This window comes from Barbatula barbatula (genome assembly GCF_947034865.1).
Source record: "Barbatula barbatula genome assembly, chromosome: 17".
In the NCBI taxonomy this organism is placed as follows: Eukaryota; Metazoa; Chordata; class Actinopteri; order Cypriniformes; family Nemacheilidae; genus Barbatula; species Barbatula barbatula.
Genome location: NC_136780.1, coordinates 16606013 through 16623023, shown reverse-complemented (window position 1 = coordinate 16623023; position 17011 = coordinate 16606013). Strand labels below are relative to the sequence as shown.

The window sequence follows — 17011 nt, the reverse complement described above, 5'->3', positions numbered from 1 at the left end:
CAAGGCATGGTATGCAGAAAATGGGAATAAACCGCCCCATATTTTAGCTCTGACCACATTTCAAAACAAAGTGAAGCTTATGGACCTTACAGTAGATAGTGTCTAACTGTTCTGTGTGCTGTCAGAACACATTATCATATGATTATCAGGGTAAGTGAATACACACCAGATGTCATATTGGCTGCTCCATCTTGAAAGCTGTTGTCTCTTGCACTTTAACGTTTCTTCTACATTCATGAAGCCAGAAAAACCTTCATGTGTCGAAATAATGTAACATGACTGCCACCACTAATAATGAAAAGTTTCTTGTATTTGATACTTTAGTATTTATTTGGTTACAGCAAAGCATGTAGATACGCCTTTAACTTCATTACTAAACTTCAGGACTTCACGGCCCCCCAGTGGGCTAAAGCTGTATTGTAAGCTGATACACAAAGAAGATTTAAAATATTAAATAAAAACATAGATTTTACTAAAGAACTATTTGTGAGCTGTATTGGGTCGTTCTTCAGTTAGAATGGCAAACAAAAATAAAATGTATATTTGGCATCTCAAGCAGTCCTAATTGCAACAATATAATCCCAATGTCAGATTTTGTTACGCATTCATTTTGTAAAATGCAAAAATATGTCAATTGTAATCGTGCACCTTCCAGAATTAAAACATGCACATGTATTAGGAATAATGAAACATGACTTTCTGGTCTAAATTCAGGTGATCTTAATAGGACTTTGTGCATCAAGAGGACACGTCAAGAATATCAATAGTGGAAAGGAGGTCTGAGGTTTCACTGGGTTTGTCGAGTAAGCATTAATATTGGTCTGATAGATGGTTTACATCACGTTACTAACACATACGAGGTTCCTTGTGTGATTCCATAATACCTGCAGAAGTTCAGTAAGTTCCAAATAATAAAATGTGTTTCTAAGGACATCTGTCTTGTGTTTATCATTGGCTGAGGGCATGTGTTGCAGAACTGTGGTGCCCTCTTGTGTCATGAATGATACAGCAGAGACCCGATTGAAACCAAAGCGTTTCTCCACCAGGGACTTCAACAAACCTCCACAAGAGCCTCAAGGTTACTTAAAATAAGTGGAATAAGCAAAAACAGCTGCAAATCATTTCTCGGTGTTTGATTATTTCAATAAAAATGATAGAAATTGTGACTGGTGAAGCTATTCATTATTTGTTATTGACATCCACTAAGCCATACTATGTTGTGCAGCAGACATGGAAACAACACTGGTCCAGACGACCTTCCTGTTTCAGATTTTTTAACACTACACAAACATTTAAACAAAAAACAACCAACATAATAATTATAACCTATTTTAAAATGTTTCAAAACAAGTATCTTTAAGATTTCATTATATATGCAAGATAAAATGCTAGAAGAAAAACAGAAGCGCTTCTGGGCCAGTGTGTGCATTTTGCAAAGGGGTCTACAACAATCCCTCTAGTGATAATATCACTAAATCTACCCCAATTCACTCTTGATTTTAAAATGGTACTATTTGTTTTTAAAGCTCTTAATGTCCTCGCCCTTTTTTATTTGACTGAGATGCTGGCTCTTAGTTAGCCAGATAGGGCCCTGGGGTACACCTGTTCAGAACTGTGCTTGATAACCATGCGCTGTTTATCATCTTTGATCTAGGTTACTATTAAAAAAAAATTCGCAAGATGTTTCCAACTGTCATTTTGTACCAATTGTGTAGAATGGCCCATAAAAACTGTTTAACCGTTGTGTGGTGTTTAGGTCTGTGGGACCAGTTTTGTCCACATGAAGTGTCTAATATAAACATCTGTAAATTATTTTGCTATGAGTGTATGGATCTAAATCAAACATTTGTTTTATTGTTAGGCCCCCTTTGTGCAGGGTGTATCACTTTGTGGCCTCCCCAAATAAAGACTTATGGACTTCAAATTTGAATTAAAACAAAAACATATACAATTATACATTTTCTGTTTCATAAGGTGACACAAAAACTGTGGTCCCCACTGGATCCATGTTGGGGCTCCTCTGTGTAGGGGGCACGGCCCCTAGTTTGAGAACCACTTATTAAAATAGTGCTTTGGGTCCACTAGACCTGTGAACATCGGCAATATGACAAAAACATAAACACCATACAAGGGTTCAAGTCTATTCAATCGTCTTAAACAATAATGAAAAGTCAATCTTTTTATCAAGTTTGGAACATTATTATGGATTACAGATTGACGGCCATGGGTTTGGCTCTGTTCTCATTAGGAAAGACCATGACTCTTTAAATACATTTTTTCATATTTTTCCCCTTCTTGTGAAGTGTGTAAGAAATGTCCCGTCTTACACATAACATTTCTCCTCCTTTCACAGCAGATGGGAAATGAACATGGTGAAGAACACACACACACAGACTCCCGTCGCCGTGACGATTAAATCTGCTGTTTCCTGCAGTGAGCGGCTGATGTGCGCTGCCCGACTCCGTTCACCGTACGGCTGTTGTGCGCTGGAATCCAGCCGACCGTCGCCTGTCTCCCGTGAGAGATCTCGCTGGTTCTCTGATGACTGATTGGTTGAATGAGACACGGCAGAGTAACACGCTGTGAAGGGAAAATGACACATTGTAAACAAAAAATCATAAGTGAACGTATTAATGAAATGGAAAACACAAACAAATGATTATTAACACAGATTGATGAGATGAATGTTTGTTTTTACCCAGAAGACATTGTAACAGTGTGGTAAACACAAAAACTGTGAGAAAGGCGATGGTCCCACAGGCCAGCGAAAGCTGAATGGGGTTGTGAGTGAAGTCTCTCCACGCTCGCATCACTTCCTCCCTCCACAGGACTAAAGAACATGGAGTCACAGCATCGTCCCGCTCTTCTAGTTCCCGGCATCTACATGTGAAACCAACACAAAGTTAAAGACCAGAACAGCACAGACCGCTGAAAGATGATGCAGTAAGTGCTTTTTTCACTGGGGTAGAGCAACTTCGCACTGTAAAACAAGCATACAGTACACGTGTACACATACACTGCTTTGCATTACTCACTGACGATGTTTTGCATTACTCAGAGCAAACACAGAGCTGCAGTTTCTTTTCCAAGCAACAAGCAAATGATCTAGAAGACGCAATACTAAACACACAGACCTGGACAAGAGCTTCCGAACCAGAGCGTGGTTGCTTCTGTCTTCTGCAGAGATTTCCATTTGATCCAGAATGTTCTTGGGAATGTCATGGCCCTCTTCCATCAACATGACCAGATTAAAGAGACCCTGATTCAAACAGAAATTACCTTGTGAATTACTGTTCATATGAAATTACATTAGCTTGCTCGACAGGTGTCATGTTTCTGTTAAGATAAAGACAGATTTTATAATAGCAGAATTTGTATTTCTTGCGATCTATATTTTTGTCTAGTTTATGTCATACTAACCTATGAAGCCTTTTTTGTCTTAATAACATTTGAACTTCAATGATATCAAACTGTTTGAAAAACTCTAGCTATATTTTGTGTAACTTCCTTTTATAACCTTTGCGAAAAACAACAAGATTTTTGTGAAGTCAGTTTAATATATTTTTTGTACAAATGACCAAAGACAATTTAACTTCGTCCCAGTGAATAAAAACTTAACAATTCCTATTTTTATATGGAATATTGATCTTAAGTTAACCTTGGGTCAGATACGTGTGTCCTATAGGGTGACCACCCGTCGCACTTTGCGTTGTACCGCACAACATATTCACCCCTTGTACCGCACGTCACATATTGAGAAAATGTCTGTAGGTTTTCAGTTGTCACTTAAAGAAACAGGTTCTTCAACCCGAACAGCACACAAGACTCTTGTTTGTGCCATTGTTTATTTCATTATTTAACAGCGCTGTGTCAAAAGCAGCAGCCCAGTGCACACCAGTGCTCAACAAGCTCACACAAACGCAACAATTCTTTTAAAGCCTGACTTTTATCCAATGTATGAGAAGACGGTTTCAGTCTTCAAGAGGCTGTGACATCTGTCAGTAGATCGGGTGGCAATCCTCCCATGTCAACTTGCCGAATAAAAAGTCACTAAAACATCGTAAACTGTGTGGCCTTGAAATTGTATTTAGCCTATAGGTTGTGGTTAGCGTATTAAAAAGAAAATGATTTGAAACTGAAATGCATTATTTAACAATAAATTTTTTTTTTTAAACATAAACTATTTAATTTGTTTGCTTTTATTCTTTTAGTTTTCGCTTTTTGAGTCTGATCTGTGCTCACAATGTAACCTTAAATTGAAATCGCCATTACAATGTTTATGTTATACACAATTTTAATGTGTCTTCATTATGTTGAAGTTGGAATGGAGTAAATAGCAGTTTGCTTTTGCGAGCTAAAAGGTAGAAACAAATATATAAAAATGTTTAGTACCGTTATCATATTCCAGTTTTACCTTTCAGTGGTGTCCCACATTGTCTCACACAAACGGATAACCTGTCTAACATTTGGTTTGTTGGGTGGTGGTCACCCTTGTGTCCGGTGAAACCGTCTATACAGCCGATCAAACATAAAACATAAACCACACCTACTATTTTTCTCATTCGGTATTCCGTTTCACTCCGAAATTTACCAGAATACCGATGCAAAGAGCTTAAATTTCGCTTCACGGGGACTTTTTAGGCAGCTTTTGAGATGTTCTATTTGTAAGGAACAAGTTCTGTGCTTCCCATCCCATGTGCCACCCCTTTAGTGAGGTGTATGTACCTGAGTACTGCCGTGCACCGCTGCCACACCATACATGTTCATGGCCTTCATTATATCTGCCATATCAATGTAATAATCTCCCATCCTCAACAAACCTGTGTGGAGAAACATAGCTACTTTATATTTCTATTTTTAAATGACACAATAGGTTATTAGCATGAAAATGTCAGCGAGCGTTATTATTCTTTATAATGTGTATTCGAAGAAAGGTACTCATAAAATGAGTTAACATGGTGAACTTCACAAATGTACTTACATTTGATTATTGACCTATATTCTAGTTTTTTTATAATGATGTTTCCAATTAAAAAATAAAAAAATAAATATAAAAGAAAGACAAACAGAATTGAATGGATGAATGCTACATAGTTAGTGAAGTATTTATAAGTCTCACCAGATTCCTTAGGGATGTGATTGTATGTTGAGGCATTGTGATATCTCCACTGACAGGCCGAACTGTGATTTAAAACCTGTACAAAAAGTATGAACATGATGTAAAACATGAACACAAAATGTAACTGTCTGAAACTGTCGGGCTGACATGAGAAACACTCACCTCACACAGATGAGCGGCATTGTGCTGTGCCACGCCGAGACCTGTTTCAGCTAACATGGCATATTTCACCAACGCTTCATCCCTTTGACCGACGACACAGAGGCACAGGAATAGTTTTAAAAGAAATAAAAGCCTAGAAAACCAGTCAAAAATGACTGTTGTTGTTTTCCTCACCATGATCCTCTTTGATACGTTTGGAGAGCTTCTTTAACCATGATGCCCAAGTGTCCATTTAACTCACTGACTTGCTTCAGTAGCCTAAACAAACGGAAGGAAGTCACGAATACAACACGAGAAACACAAAACCATCTATTAGGTAAAGAAACTGAGAATTAAGTGTAAATGTCAAATAAAATGAGTACATACAGAACGGCTGTCTCCTCATCTCTGTTCACTCCTCGTGTGGTTCCAGTGGAGAGAAACAGTGCAGACTCCACAGCTCCTTCCACGTGACCCATCTGAGCCGCACGCAGAAAATACTGGAATGCTGCTGTCTGAAAAAAACATTGCGCTCGATAAAACATTTGTTTTGTCATCATTGTTGGTTAAATTACTTAAATTGCTATTTATTTCTATTTACACCATCGTTGTAATTAAATAATAGAAGTGTTTGAAACACCATTAGGGTGAATAAAACATTTTCGTTTCGTTCGCTGACCTCATTCTTGTGTGGGTTATCAGGGTTTTCACCGTTCAGATGGTAGATGCCCACATTGAAGAGCCCATCACGACTGCCATTCTGAGCCGCCTGCTCAAAATACCGTATCGCACGTATTGTGTCCTTTTTTATTGTGCTGTAGTACCACCCGAGTCCGTTCAGAGCTTCCACAGAACCCTGAGAGAACGAGACACACTCACTACTAATAATTTCACATCTCTGTACACACGCAGACGTACATGCTCACGTACGAGCTCACCATGTCTGCAGCTTTCTCCAAGAGCTCAAGGCCAAGCGTTTGGTTCTTCTGAAGCCCAGTTCCCTGTAACAGCACAAACCAAAACATTGTTAGTACGTGAAGATATGTTGAAAATCCAGGGATGCACAATTTAAAATATATTTTCCTAATCTCATACCAGCTGCTTTTCTTTATACAAAGCAGGTTTGAAGTCGTGTTATGCAAATGCAGAAAAACTATCGTTCTGCAGATTTCCATGCCGATTCTGATTACCTTCAGAAGGAGAATGGCATAGTCGTACATGGCCGTGGGATCAGTCATCTGCAGGGCGCTCCTGGCGTACCACATCACCGCTGCTCGGATGTCCTTTTCCACCCCGTTACTGCCCCACAGAAGAATCTTGCCCAGAGATTTCTACAACACAGCCCACATAATAGATGTCAATGGTGGTCAAGGTTCTTTGGTTATCGTTGCTCTACAAAATCCTTTGTTCTCTGCAGAAGAATGAAAGTCATACAGGTTTTGAAAATAAAGTAGAGGGATAAATGATGATAGAAGTTTGTAGGTGAACTATACTATTAAATTCTCAGTTCTGACAGAATGAAACCACAAAACCCCACCCTGAAAACAAGCCACGGCTCCCCAGCATACACAAGATCTGAAAGATGATGCAAATAAAGGTGAAAGTAATAAATACCTGTGATTCTAGATCTCCTCTCTCAGCCTGGTATTTCAAAAACTGCACAACATCACCCGATTCACCTGTTTGAGTCTGGAGCTCCTCGGCGCTGTTTAAGTGAACGTGTTCTGTGATTGTTTGCTACAGAGAAAACACACATCCAGACAAAACGTTATGTCATATCAAACCGGATTTTCCTGTAACCACGTTCATTCTCTCTGCATTTTACTCCAACAACATAAACCCAACTTAACTTAAATGTTTCGATTCAGAAATTGAAAGCATGCTTATCATAAAAATGTGTTTTGTGTGATGACATGCATGTTTATATAAATGAATAAATAAGTAATTCTTGTTCAATCATTTTCTAATATTGACATTATTTAAGAAAATACAAAAACAGATTTAAAAGATTGTATAAATGAATAGATTGTGATTGTCTGCGTATGGATGTGAACTCACTCACTCACCCGTGAGTCTTGTAATTGATCAAGGTCAACGCTGGTCTGTCTGCCTATGTTGGCATAGTAGCCGTTGGCTGTATTTTGGTCTTTAGGGAATCCATCGAGACCCTGCATGTGCTTGTATCCCAGATGCATTAGAGAGAGGCGGTCATCAGAGACCCCACCTATCAGACTATAAACATGACCCTGAGAAAGAAAGAAACCAACAGATTTACTTCAAACTTTAACACAATGCTGTAGTTCCTTAGCGCGTGTGTATGGCGTCTGTATGTGAGATGTTTCAGTTGTAGAGTTTCTGGGTGTTTAGTTGTTAAACTGATTTGTTTTAGAGCACCAACCCTTTTAAAAAACCGCAATAAAAAACATTGTTCTGTTTCATGTAGATAGATACTTTAGGTACTGTATATAGATAACTTTTTGATATATTGTAAAATGTGTGTAACATTCCAGCTGGGTATTGATTAAAGGACAAAACCAAAATAACTTTCAATTCATGTTAACTTTAAGCTCCATTGCGGTGTTCACATGTTTGTTGTTCATACCTGCTCCAGGTCCACAGGGACGCCCAGGCCGGCCAGATGTATGGTGGCTAGCAGAAGAGAGGAGTGGTGGTGACCCCAGCAGGATGTCATCTCCAGTAACTCTATGACTCCAGACATGAGCTCTTGGTCTTCTGCTTTAGATATTATCTTCAACATATCCTGGAAAATCACCCAGCTCAGAGCCTTCACATGTTTATTGGTGTTCTGTGGATCTGTGGTGGGACAAATAGACACACTGGGTTACTCTTACCATGAAGGACCACAGGCATCTTCATTTTTTAAGACTTTCAAAAGCGACACCGCAAGAGCAGTGGGCACCTGTTAAGATTCCCTGGTTGTCCGTTAGAAGCCTCAGGGTGCTGTTGAATCTTGTCTGCTGGTCCCAAGACCAAGTCTGTGTGCATTCCGTACGACCAAACCACTTCTTCACATCCACATAATAAGACTCACAAACCCCTGATCAACAAAAATACAAATTCTTTCAAAGAACAGTTCAGTCGATCGTTTGATTTCCGACTCTGTATTTTGCCATTCACGTAAAAAAAGTGGAAGATTCAGGCACATCACCCCATTTGATATCGTGGTAAACAAATAAGACCTCCAATGAGATCGAAGAGCTATGATGGATGAATAGATTTTGAACACACAAAGCTACTGTATCACACGATTTGAGAAGAGATGGAATGTAGAGAGCAACTACAGATGCTTTCTTGAGTCTGCTGCTGCTGCTCAGATGTAATCTCTCATTTAGATCAATTTAATTGTATTTATATAGCGACTCAGACAATTTGCATTATGCAAAGCAGCTGTAAAGAACACACATATAGCAATGCCAAGCTTATGGGTAACATATTCAAATGCAAATGTATAGTATCGTGCAATGTTACTGCCAAATACGTAAATAGAACTAGATTAAAAATAAACAAAATACACTGTACGTGAGCGGGACTGTGCGGACAAACCCTTTAAGAACAAGGCATCCAGTGTGTGGACAAGATATCTAGTTGTGATGGGTTCTATTGGCTTTCGTTGCGTTGCATGGCGCAGCTCACATGCGATGTTGGCGGTGTTACTCAACGAAATCTAACCAGAACTTTAGTCTTCTCAGCCAGCGGGTCCATGAAATTATTTGTTATCTAAATTGTGCTGCAGAGCCTTTTTACATAAAAGGGCCACCTGACAAGATTGTGAAATTGATCAAATACAGTGGCAATTCATTGACTTCTTTACAATAACATGGTTTCCAAGTGTACAAATTATAAGCAAAAACCAAAATAACTTTTATAAGGGCTGGACTCCTTTCAGGGGTCCCTGGCCCAAAATCATAATCCAGATCAAAGTGTATTGTAAAATACGCAGTACAGTATATCTTTAATAGTGTGTAAGTGCTCACCTGTGGAGTTGTTGCTGTTCTCTCTCAACGCCTTCAGATAAAGTTTCGTCACATTACTCATTTCATCACAGTATCTGTGGAGTCTGTCCAGCTCCTGCAATGTCTTAACTGGGGTCAGGTTTTTTTTCACCTTGAACAGAAGAATTCAAACGTATTACATAGATAACAAGAATAGCTGCTGATGTATGCTGAGTAATATTCACATTACATACTATTAGACAAAATACACCGCAAAATTTGATGTGCAACATTTTAATATTTAAAAACGTTAAGGTTAAATTACAGAAGTATGAGGGAAACTCATTCAACTTTGATTAAATTTCCACATCTTTAGAAAGATGTTTATCTTTCTAAAAACATGTTGAGTCAACTAATAACCTGCATTTCCAGCCTCACCGTTTCTGCGCCTAAACGATAATATCTTATGGGTCCGAAATAGCCATGAATCCCTGGCATGTAGAGGCATCCACCAAACACAAAATATCCTGATGTGTCGTCATATTGAATTGGCTCAGGAAAACTATGAAAAAAGCATAAAGTTACAGCACCCACTTATTTAGATCTAATTCTACAATGAAAACGAAGTATTAATAAATATAGTAAGGTTTTCACTGTACATCAGTTTTGGGTAAGTTACTCTGAAATAGTGATGAATTACGATGGTTAATAATGACATATTCAATAGTGTAGAAAACTGTAAAAATTACTGTCTCCAAACAATATATGAATTACTTTCTTTTATTACTACTACTTAATTACTAAATAACTACTTAGACTTTTAATTTTGATGTTGTTTCCGCTATTGTATATAATACACTGTATTAAGATAAATTACGTCAGAAGCAACTGTAATTAAATTACAGAAAAAATAAGAGTCCCCTGAGTTTACTTTTCAAAGTAATTAAAGTACAGTAACCCATTTCTCAGTAACTAGTAACACCCAACACTGCTGCACATGAAATATTTCTCATGAAGATGTCTTACTCGTATATATGAGTGGCCATCTGTGTTTTTCCTGCAGGTGTAAAGTTTGAAAATATGAGTTTTGTCTGAAAAGAGACAAAAATGTAAAACAATTATTAATTACGTCATGCTTACGTCAGGCATAATATAATCGCATAACCAAATATAAAAACTGAATTTGACCCATGGCTATGATGGTTGAGGTACCTCTGACTCTTGAAAGAAGATGTCCAGACAGATCCAGGTGCGGAGAGGTAGAGTTGTGTGTGCTGTAAATGCTTGTTCCTTTCCGGTCACCATTCGCACCTGCATCACTATATTCCCTGAACATTAAGATAACCAGACACAATACTGTCATCATACACGAGGTTTGGTTTTTAATATGAGCTAGAGCCACATGGATGTCTCACAGGCAACTTTAAATGAAATAAACTTGAAGTTCTTAAAGATCATATTAAAATGGTTTTATTACAAGACTTTCCTTCTTATAAATATGAACATTTCAACATTTACTTTGTACAATAATAAGCTGGCATTGACATCAATGTAACGTGAAAGCTTAAAATGGTGTGCTTTTTGACTCCTGCAATGACTTCACACACAGGAATGTGATCCGGCTGGCTTACCTTTGTTAGACAGCATGACAAGTGGGGTTCCATATTTTCTTTGCTTATTAACATGCTTGACAATGCCGCACAGGGACTGACTACACCAGCTCAGCAGGTACAGCCACACCGACAGAGTCACACTGCAGTCATGAATGCATGCTTATGACCATCACGCTTATTTATTTTGGATAATGAAATACAATATAACTGTTTAAAATTATTATTAGTTTAAAACAGCTTATTTATTAGTAAAAATGTATTACTAAAATGTAAAGTTGTTATTTAAAGGTCCAGTGTATGACATTTAGCGGCATCTAGTGGTGAGGTTGCAAATTGCAGCAACTGGCTCACTCCACCCCTCCCTGTTTCTTCCGGAGCACTAGGCTGAGAGAAGATTAGGATGTCATTGTGTTTTCTCTTCTTTGTCGAAGGAGATGTATTTATGAAATGCGCAGTATGTCTGTTAAGGGGCTATACTGTACAAACACAAACAACATGTTGTATTCCACGCATGTGTGTATAGAAATAGCTCATTCTAAGATAAAAAAAAACATACAGCTTCATTATGTAAGGTCTTCTTTATACACATCTTTCTGTAAAAAGATCCTCCCAAAAAGCAAACACTGGACCTTAAAGCTAATGTACAATTCATATTTAATGTTATGGACTTGAGAGTGAGTTTGACCTGGGTTGTTTGAGAGTGAGGATGCGTCTCATCTCCAGATCTCTGTTCTTGAAGGGTGAGAACGTGTGTATGATGCCATGACTTTCACCAGTACTTGCAAATGGAAAAGTCAGAATATCCACAGTATCTAAAACAACACAAATTAACAAATAAAACAAACAGGATAGCTCATATATTAAAACTGGATATATTTATAATAGATGTGTTATTATAGTTTTAATAATATATTTTTTAAATAAAAAAAGCTAATTGCAGTATTACATTATTACTTGATTATATACATATTTTTAGGTTTGTTCTCGAAATAGTTCCCTACTTCATCCACTTCATTGAGTTCCACTAAAAAGGCATAAGGGTTCGGAATGACGTGTCTTTTTATTTTGGTTGAACTATTAAATCAAAACCTGTCAGTTATCAGTTAGATTTCTACCTGATTCATGTGGACATTTTTCGACAGCATCTTTGCTGATCTGCCACATCAGCCGGGCCCCCCATGAGATGGATCGCGTATGCGGACGTGCTGGACGTTCAAAGGCTGGTAGCGTCCTCAAAAATGTCAAAGTCCTCACCAGAGACTGGTAATATCCCTCACCAATGTCATTTTTACCCAGATGAACCAACCAGGACCTCAGCATCACATCATGTGCCTCCAGTCTTCGCCTCATGAAAAAGTCTCTCTGGTACACAACAGCAGGAGGGAACACCAGAAGAACCTTTCTGGATCTGGGTTGTCCAAGGCGCTTACGGTTAGTCCACGTCCTTCTGTAGACAATCACTTCGGTCCTTGTTGGTGTGGAAAGAACAATTTCGACCCCGATTTTACAGGCGGCAGAGCACTTATACTGCACTTGTACAGTACATCTGTCCATCACACTGTCAGGAACATGTCCGAACTGCACAAAGTTTTCATGATGTGATCTATCAGCCACGTGTACCTCACTCCAAACCTTCAGAGCGACAGAGATAATATACAATTAACAAAATCTCAAGATGTTTGTTGAGCTGGTTGTTCCGTTGAGCTAATGTAAATATCACAAATGTAAAATGACTCAATTTAATCATTTAAAATACAAAAATGTAACACAACACTAAAATGGTACGTGTCTGAAAACACGGTTTTACTCATTTATGGTATTTGAAAATTGGTTTAATATTCAAATGTATAATATTTAAATATATCAAACGTATAGTGGCTGAAATTGGCTGCAGATGTAAAGGCATGCAATTTTTTCAGCATTTTATATCGTTTTTACACAGTATAGTATAGTAGCAGTAGTAGCCTACAGTATAGTATAGAGTGTAAAGTCTGCATATCATGGTGATCTCTTTCAAATCCATCACTAAAACCATCATTCTACTGGATGTTAGGTTACCATGGCAATTCAAAAATTTTTGGGGGGGACCATAATGGTCTCCGAGGGTCTCTACTTGTATTTGGTTGTTATCTGACCGATGGGAACCAACATTAAATCCTACTGGAATAATATCCAAATCATTGTGGTATTGCAATGAATGTCACTTTGCATTAAATCCATTCTTTTTTTAAATCAGGGATATATCTTAATACCATGTAGTCTATATTTTATCATTTCAAATCTTTACTGCTTAGATATGTTTTCTGAAAAACAACAAGTGTACAAATGAAAGCACCGACATCATCTGCATTGACATGAATTCGGTTTAATGGTACGTTTATGGTACAAAACTGTGACACTATGATGAAACCTACTTTCACTTCAGGCAAATAATGACTCTTACACAAACATAGACGACAGCGACTAATAGACTAATAGACCACAAATACGGCGATATGACATAAATACGATTAAAGAGCTAAATGAAAGGTGCCGTACGTGGACCGCGTCAAAGTGAAAATAAAACTCTCTTACCGATGCGAGTGTGACAGCGCACATTAAACTCCACGCAACTTTCATTTTATCATCGGATTACAGGAACTCGAATAAACGCGAATCAAAAGCAACATGAGCATCACGCAAAAGATTGAATAACTCGCGTTGCGTTACGGCTTGTTTTGACTCGAGTTTGCGCTCTTCCGTGTGTGAGCGCGACAGGTGTGCGGCAGTGTCACTGCGCTTTTACGCTGTGTCTCATTACTCATACCAGGTAGCAGCACAACCCTCCCAAAGTGAATCATGGTGTAACTATAGTTAGGATGATATTGTTTAAACTGGTCAGCCAGCTTGTACTGTAAAAACCTCTAAAACCAGCAGAAAGCAGAAAGACCAGTGAAATGGCTTTGGTTGGCTTAAGCTTAAAGACCATCCCTGCTAAAAAAACATGTATTCTAATATTTTGAACAGATACAAGGACATTCATATTGGTTTTAAAGAAGACTAAAATTATCTCTGTGGGTTTCTCAGGCTAATGTGTTCGGCTCTATTGTTATGTGTAGCTATCCAATGCAACCCATGAAAACAAACGGCCCCAATAAAGTCATTTAGTAAAAATTATTGCTAGAAACCATTAGATTTTTTTTCGACCAGGAGGTATACAATATTTGTAACAAGACACAACTGCATGCACAATATGATTGAAAATGAAAGGTAAGAGTGATACGCTTAGGTTAAAAGACTTAGTTTGGCATTTTTTATGCGTCGTTGGTTGGGTGAATCACTGAGTAGTGCTGATAAAAGAGTGTCACTCCAACTTCAGAAAACATTGACTGCTTTACTGAGCTAATGTCTCTTATGGCAGATTCCTGACTGAGGCAGACAACAAGAGAACTGGACGTTTTAGTTTGTACCTGTTTGGATTTTCATTCTTTTCGAAAAAAGAAATCGTGCTCACACAGAAGAGGAGAAACACAGTGCAGTGTTCCAAGGAAAACCTGACTGAAGACCTTTATTCAAACGTTTGGTTCTGTGGCCTCTCGGGAGATAAATAAGAAAAGGCCATTAAAAGTTGGACTTCACACTGTGTATCGACAAACACGGATTAAAATGACTTGCTGTATCATTACAGTATGAATGCCAAATGGACAAGACCCAAAATGTATGCCTTTAGAGTAAAAAGTCTGGAGGCTTGAGATTTTGTAGGACATGTTTTTAAAGTTTACGATACAATGTACAATTATTGAAAGAGTTATAATTTACTGCATATCTCCACAATAATCTATGGCTTTACAAGATGTATGCGGCTTGCAGGAACCCCCTCTGTTTCCTCAATGGACAGCTCCACTCTCACACTCCTTTATGCCCGAAAATACCTCTCATCTCTACGGAGGAGGGATTCATGGAGAGGATTGTTCCTCATGGCTGCCTAGGGGGTGCGGTGTGAGTCCCCTACAGTTTTACATGCCGGTAGCCCAGTACCTCACAGAGAGTCCGTTAAGATTTGGCAAATCCAGCCTCAGTTCATCGTCCACGAATCTACTGACTGTTGACCATCTGCGCCCCTCATTACCATCCGTCTCTCTTCCTACACCTGCACCCTGCTCCTTCTCTCCGGCCGTTCCTTTGCCGTTCACTCTCTCTCACGGCACTACCACTCTGGGTTTTGCGTTCCAGGGAGGTGTAATCGCAGCAGCCGACACCCGCTCCAGCTGTAAAGGTCTGGTGGCTTGCCCTTCTGCTCCAAAGGTCCTACCCATTCATTCCCACCTGGTGGGTACCACTTCCGGGACCTCGGCCGACTGCGCCCTCTGGAAGCGCATCCTGGCACGAGAGCTCAGGCTTTACCAGCTACGACATCGCAGGAGGCTGTCAACAGGGGGCGCTGCCAAATTGCTGTCCCACATGTTGCACCCGTTTAAAGGCACAGAGCTGTGCGTGGCTGCTACCCTGTGTGGATGGGATGGGGATGGAGAAATGGGTGAAGATGAGGTCACAGTCACAGAGAGACATGCTAATTCTCAGCCTACTGTGAAGAGAAACACAAATACTCAAAGAGTAGCTAGCAATTCAAGAAGTCAATCAGAACGAAGCTCTGAAGCAGCAACTCAACCAATCACAGGTGATGATGATAAAAATGGTCTGTCAGTTGCTTCAAGGGCTGAAACTAAAACTCAACCCGTCACCAAACCAGAGAGCACCTCAAGTGTAGTCCTTTCGAGAGTGTCTGGCCCACGTGTTGTTTATGTGTGCAGTGATGGGCTGCGTTTGCAGGGGGAGCTGTTCTCTGTGGGATCTGGATCACCATACGCTTACTCGATCCTCGACAGCAGTGTTTACTGGGGTATGAGTGTAGAAGAGGCAACTTTAGTCGCTAGAGAGGCTGTGTACCGTGCCACACACATGGATGCGTACTCAGGCAATAACGTTGATCTCTATCATGTCACGGCCAACGGATGGAGGCGCAGACCGAGGGAAGATCTGAAAGAGGAATATTACAGAGAGAAAGAGAGGGAGAGAAAGAGGGTAGAAGAGAGGAAGACAGATGAGACTGTGATGGTTAAATGAATTTTGGTTTTGAAAAGGTTATACTTTTTTGGGTACTATAACAAATACATTTTTGTCACCTTTTGCGAGTTTTTTTTAATGTATAAAACTTCTTTTGCAGACATCAAATGTCCTAAACGTAAAGCCTGAATCTGCGTGCATGTATGTGAATTATTTACGTGTGGGAATGTTTATCTGACTTAACCAACTAAAATGTTAAAACACACAAATACAAGTAGTTGGATTGGATATTGAAGGAAAGCAGCCAACTGTCCAATTTACATGGGAACCAATTCAATCCAGATTAAAAACACACTTGTTCAGATGTGCATTTACAAGCTGAGCACTGTGCTGAATTTCTATTCCTAATTTATTTTTCTTTTGTTCTTCATATTCTTATATACAGTATATACACTCACGTGTTGTTATAAATTTTATTCCGGTTTTATTGTTTCTTAAAATCAAAAAGTTTTATTTGTGATCTTTAATCATTTGCATATTAAAGATACTTCTTAATTCTCTTTGTCAATCATTTTATGTAAAGCACCATGAATTGCCCTTGTGTATGAAATGTTATGCTCATGCTATATATTTCTGGTTAATGTTAATTTAAGTTATTAAATTGATTTGTACTTTGCTGTAGATGTCTTATCCATATTTACTTAATATAATAGTTTGTCTACCTGTTTGATATCAACGTTGTCGATGTAACTTGTCACTTCATTACATTCACGCCAACAGCCCAGTGCTCTGAAGATTGAACCACATTGGCCTCTACTGGAAGCATACAGAATTTAGTTTTTTATGTGGAACAACTCTCTGAAGATGAATTGTACACTGTAACATAAATCAGCACAACAAATAAATACAATGTTAACTAATAGTAACTTGGGTTTATCCTGTAGGTGTACCAATTGTAATTGTGAGTTTCGTTTGAAAGAGACAAAAATGTAAAACAATTATGTTAAAAAAGCATTAATCAAGTTTTCTTCCACCTAGTACAGTATGTAAACATTGTCACTCAAATAAGAAAAGTGAATAGACGGCTGAATGACGGTTCACTACATGATGGTTGAAGAACCCTGTACTCTTTAAAGATGTCC

General features: G+C 38.7%; 2 protein-coding genes across 2 annotated transcripts; one reads left to right on the top strand and one right to left on the bottom strand.

Moving 5' to 3' along the window:
* Positions 1-314: 314 nt before the first annotated feature.
* Positions 315-13621, bottom strand: LOC306906745 (protein sel-1 homolog 3). The gene is made up of 23 exons (XM_079478367.1): positions 13401-13621; positions 11942-12458; positions 11512-11638; positions 10845-10966; positions 10426-10541; positions 10240-10304; positions 9652-9775; positions 9256-9385; positions 8181-8318; positions 7863-8074; positions 7327-7506; positions 6875-6997; positions 6451-6591; positions 6199-6261; positions 5940-6116; positions 5648-5775; positions 5456-5539; positions 5282-5363; positions 5120-5195; positions 4726-4820; positions 3135-3259; positions 2699-2880; positions 315-2580 (listed from the first exon to the last, which is right to left on the bottom strand). The coding sequence occupies exons 1-23, from the start codon at positions 13443-13445 to the stop codon at positions 2348-2350; spliced, it is 3285 nt and encodes a 1094-aa protein (XP_079334493.1). The 5' UTR covers positions 13446-13621; the 3' UTR covers positions 315-2347.
* Positions 13622-14645: 1024 nt separating this feature from the next.
* On the top strand, positions 14646-15929 carry psmb11b (proteasome 20S subunit beta 11b; the record flags this gene model as incomplete). Its single annotated transcript, XM_079478304.1, has 2 exons — positions 14646-15419; positions 15558-15929. 2 exons carry the CDS (start codon positions 14646-14648, stop codon positions 15927-15929), a joined length of 1146 nt encoding a protein of 381 aa, XP_079334430.1.
* Positions 15930-17011: the final 1082 nt, after the last annotated feature.

What these genes read in the sequence shown, in the direction of transcription:
- LOC306906745 (XM_079478367.1), bottom strand. Translation starts at nt 13,445, where the DNA reads ATGAAAGTTGCGTGGAGTTTAATGTGCGCTGTCACACTCGCATCG. An exon ending in CTCACTCTCAAACAACCCAG is followed by an intron (nt 10,967 to 11,511) that starts GTCAAACTCACT and finishes TCATGACTGCAG; the next exon opens with TGTGACTCTGTCGGTGTGGC. An exon ending in ATCGTTTAGGCGCAGAAACG is followed by an intron (nt 9,386 to 9,651) that starts GTGAGGCTGGAA and finishes CTTCTGTTCAAG; the next exon opens with GTGAAAAAAAACCTGACCCC.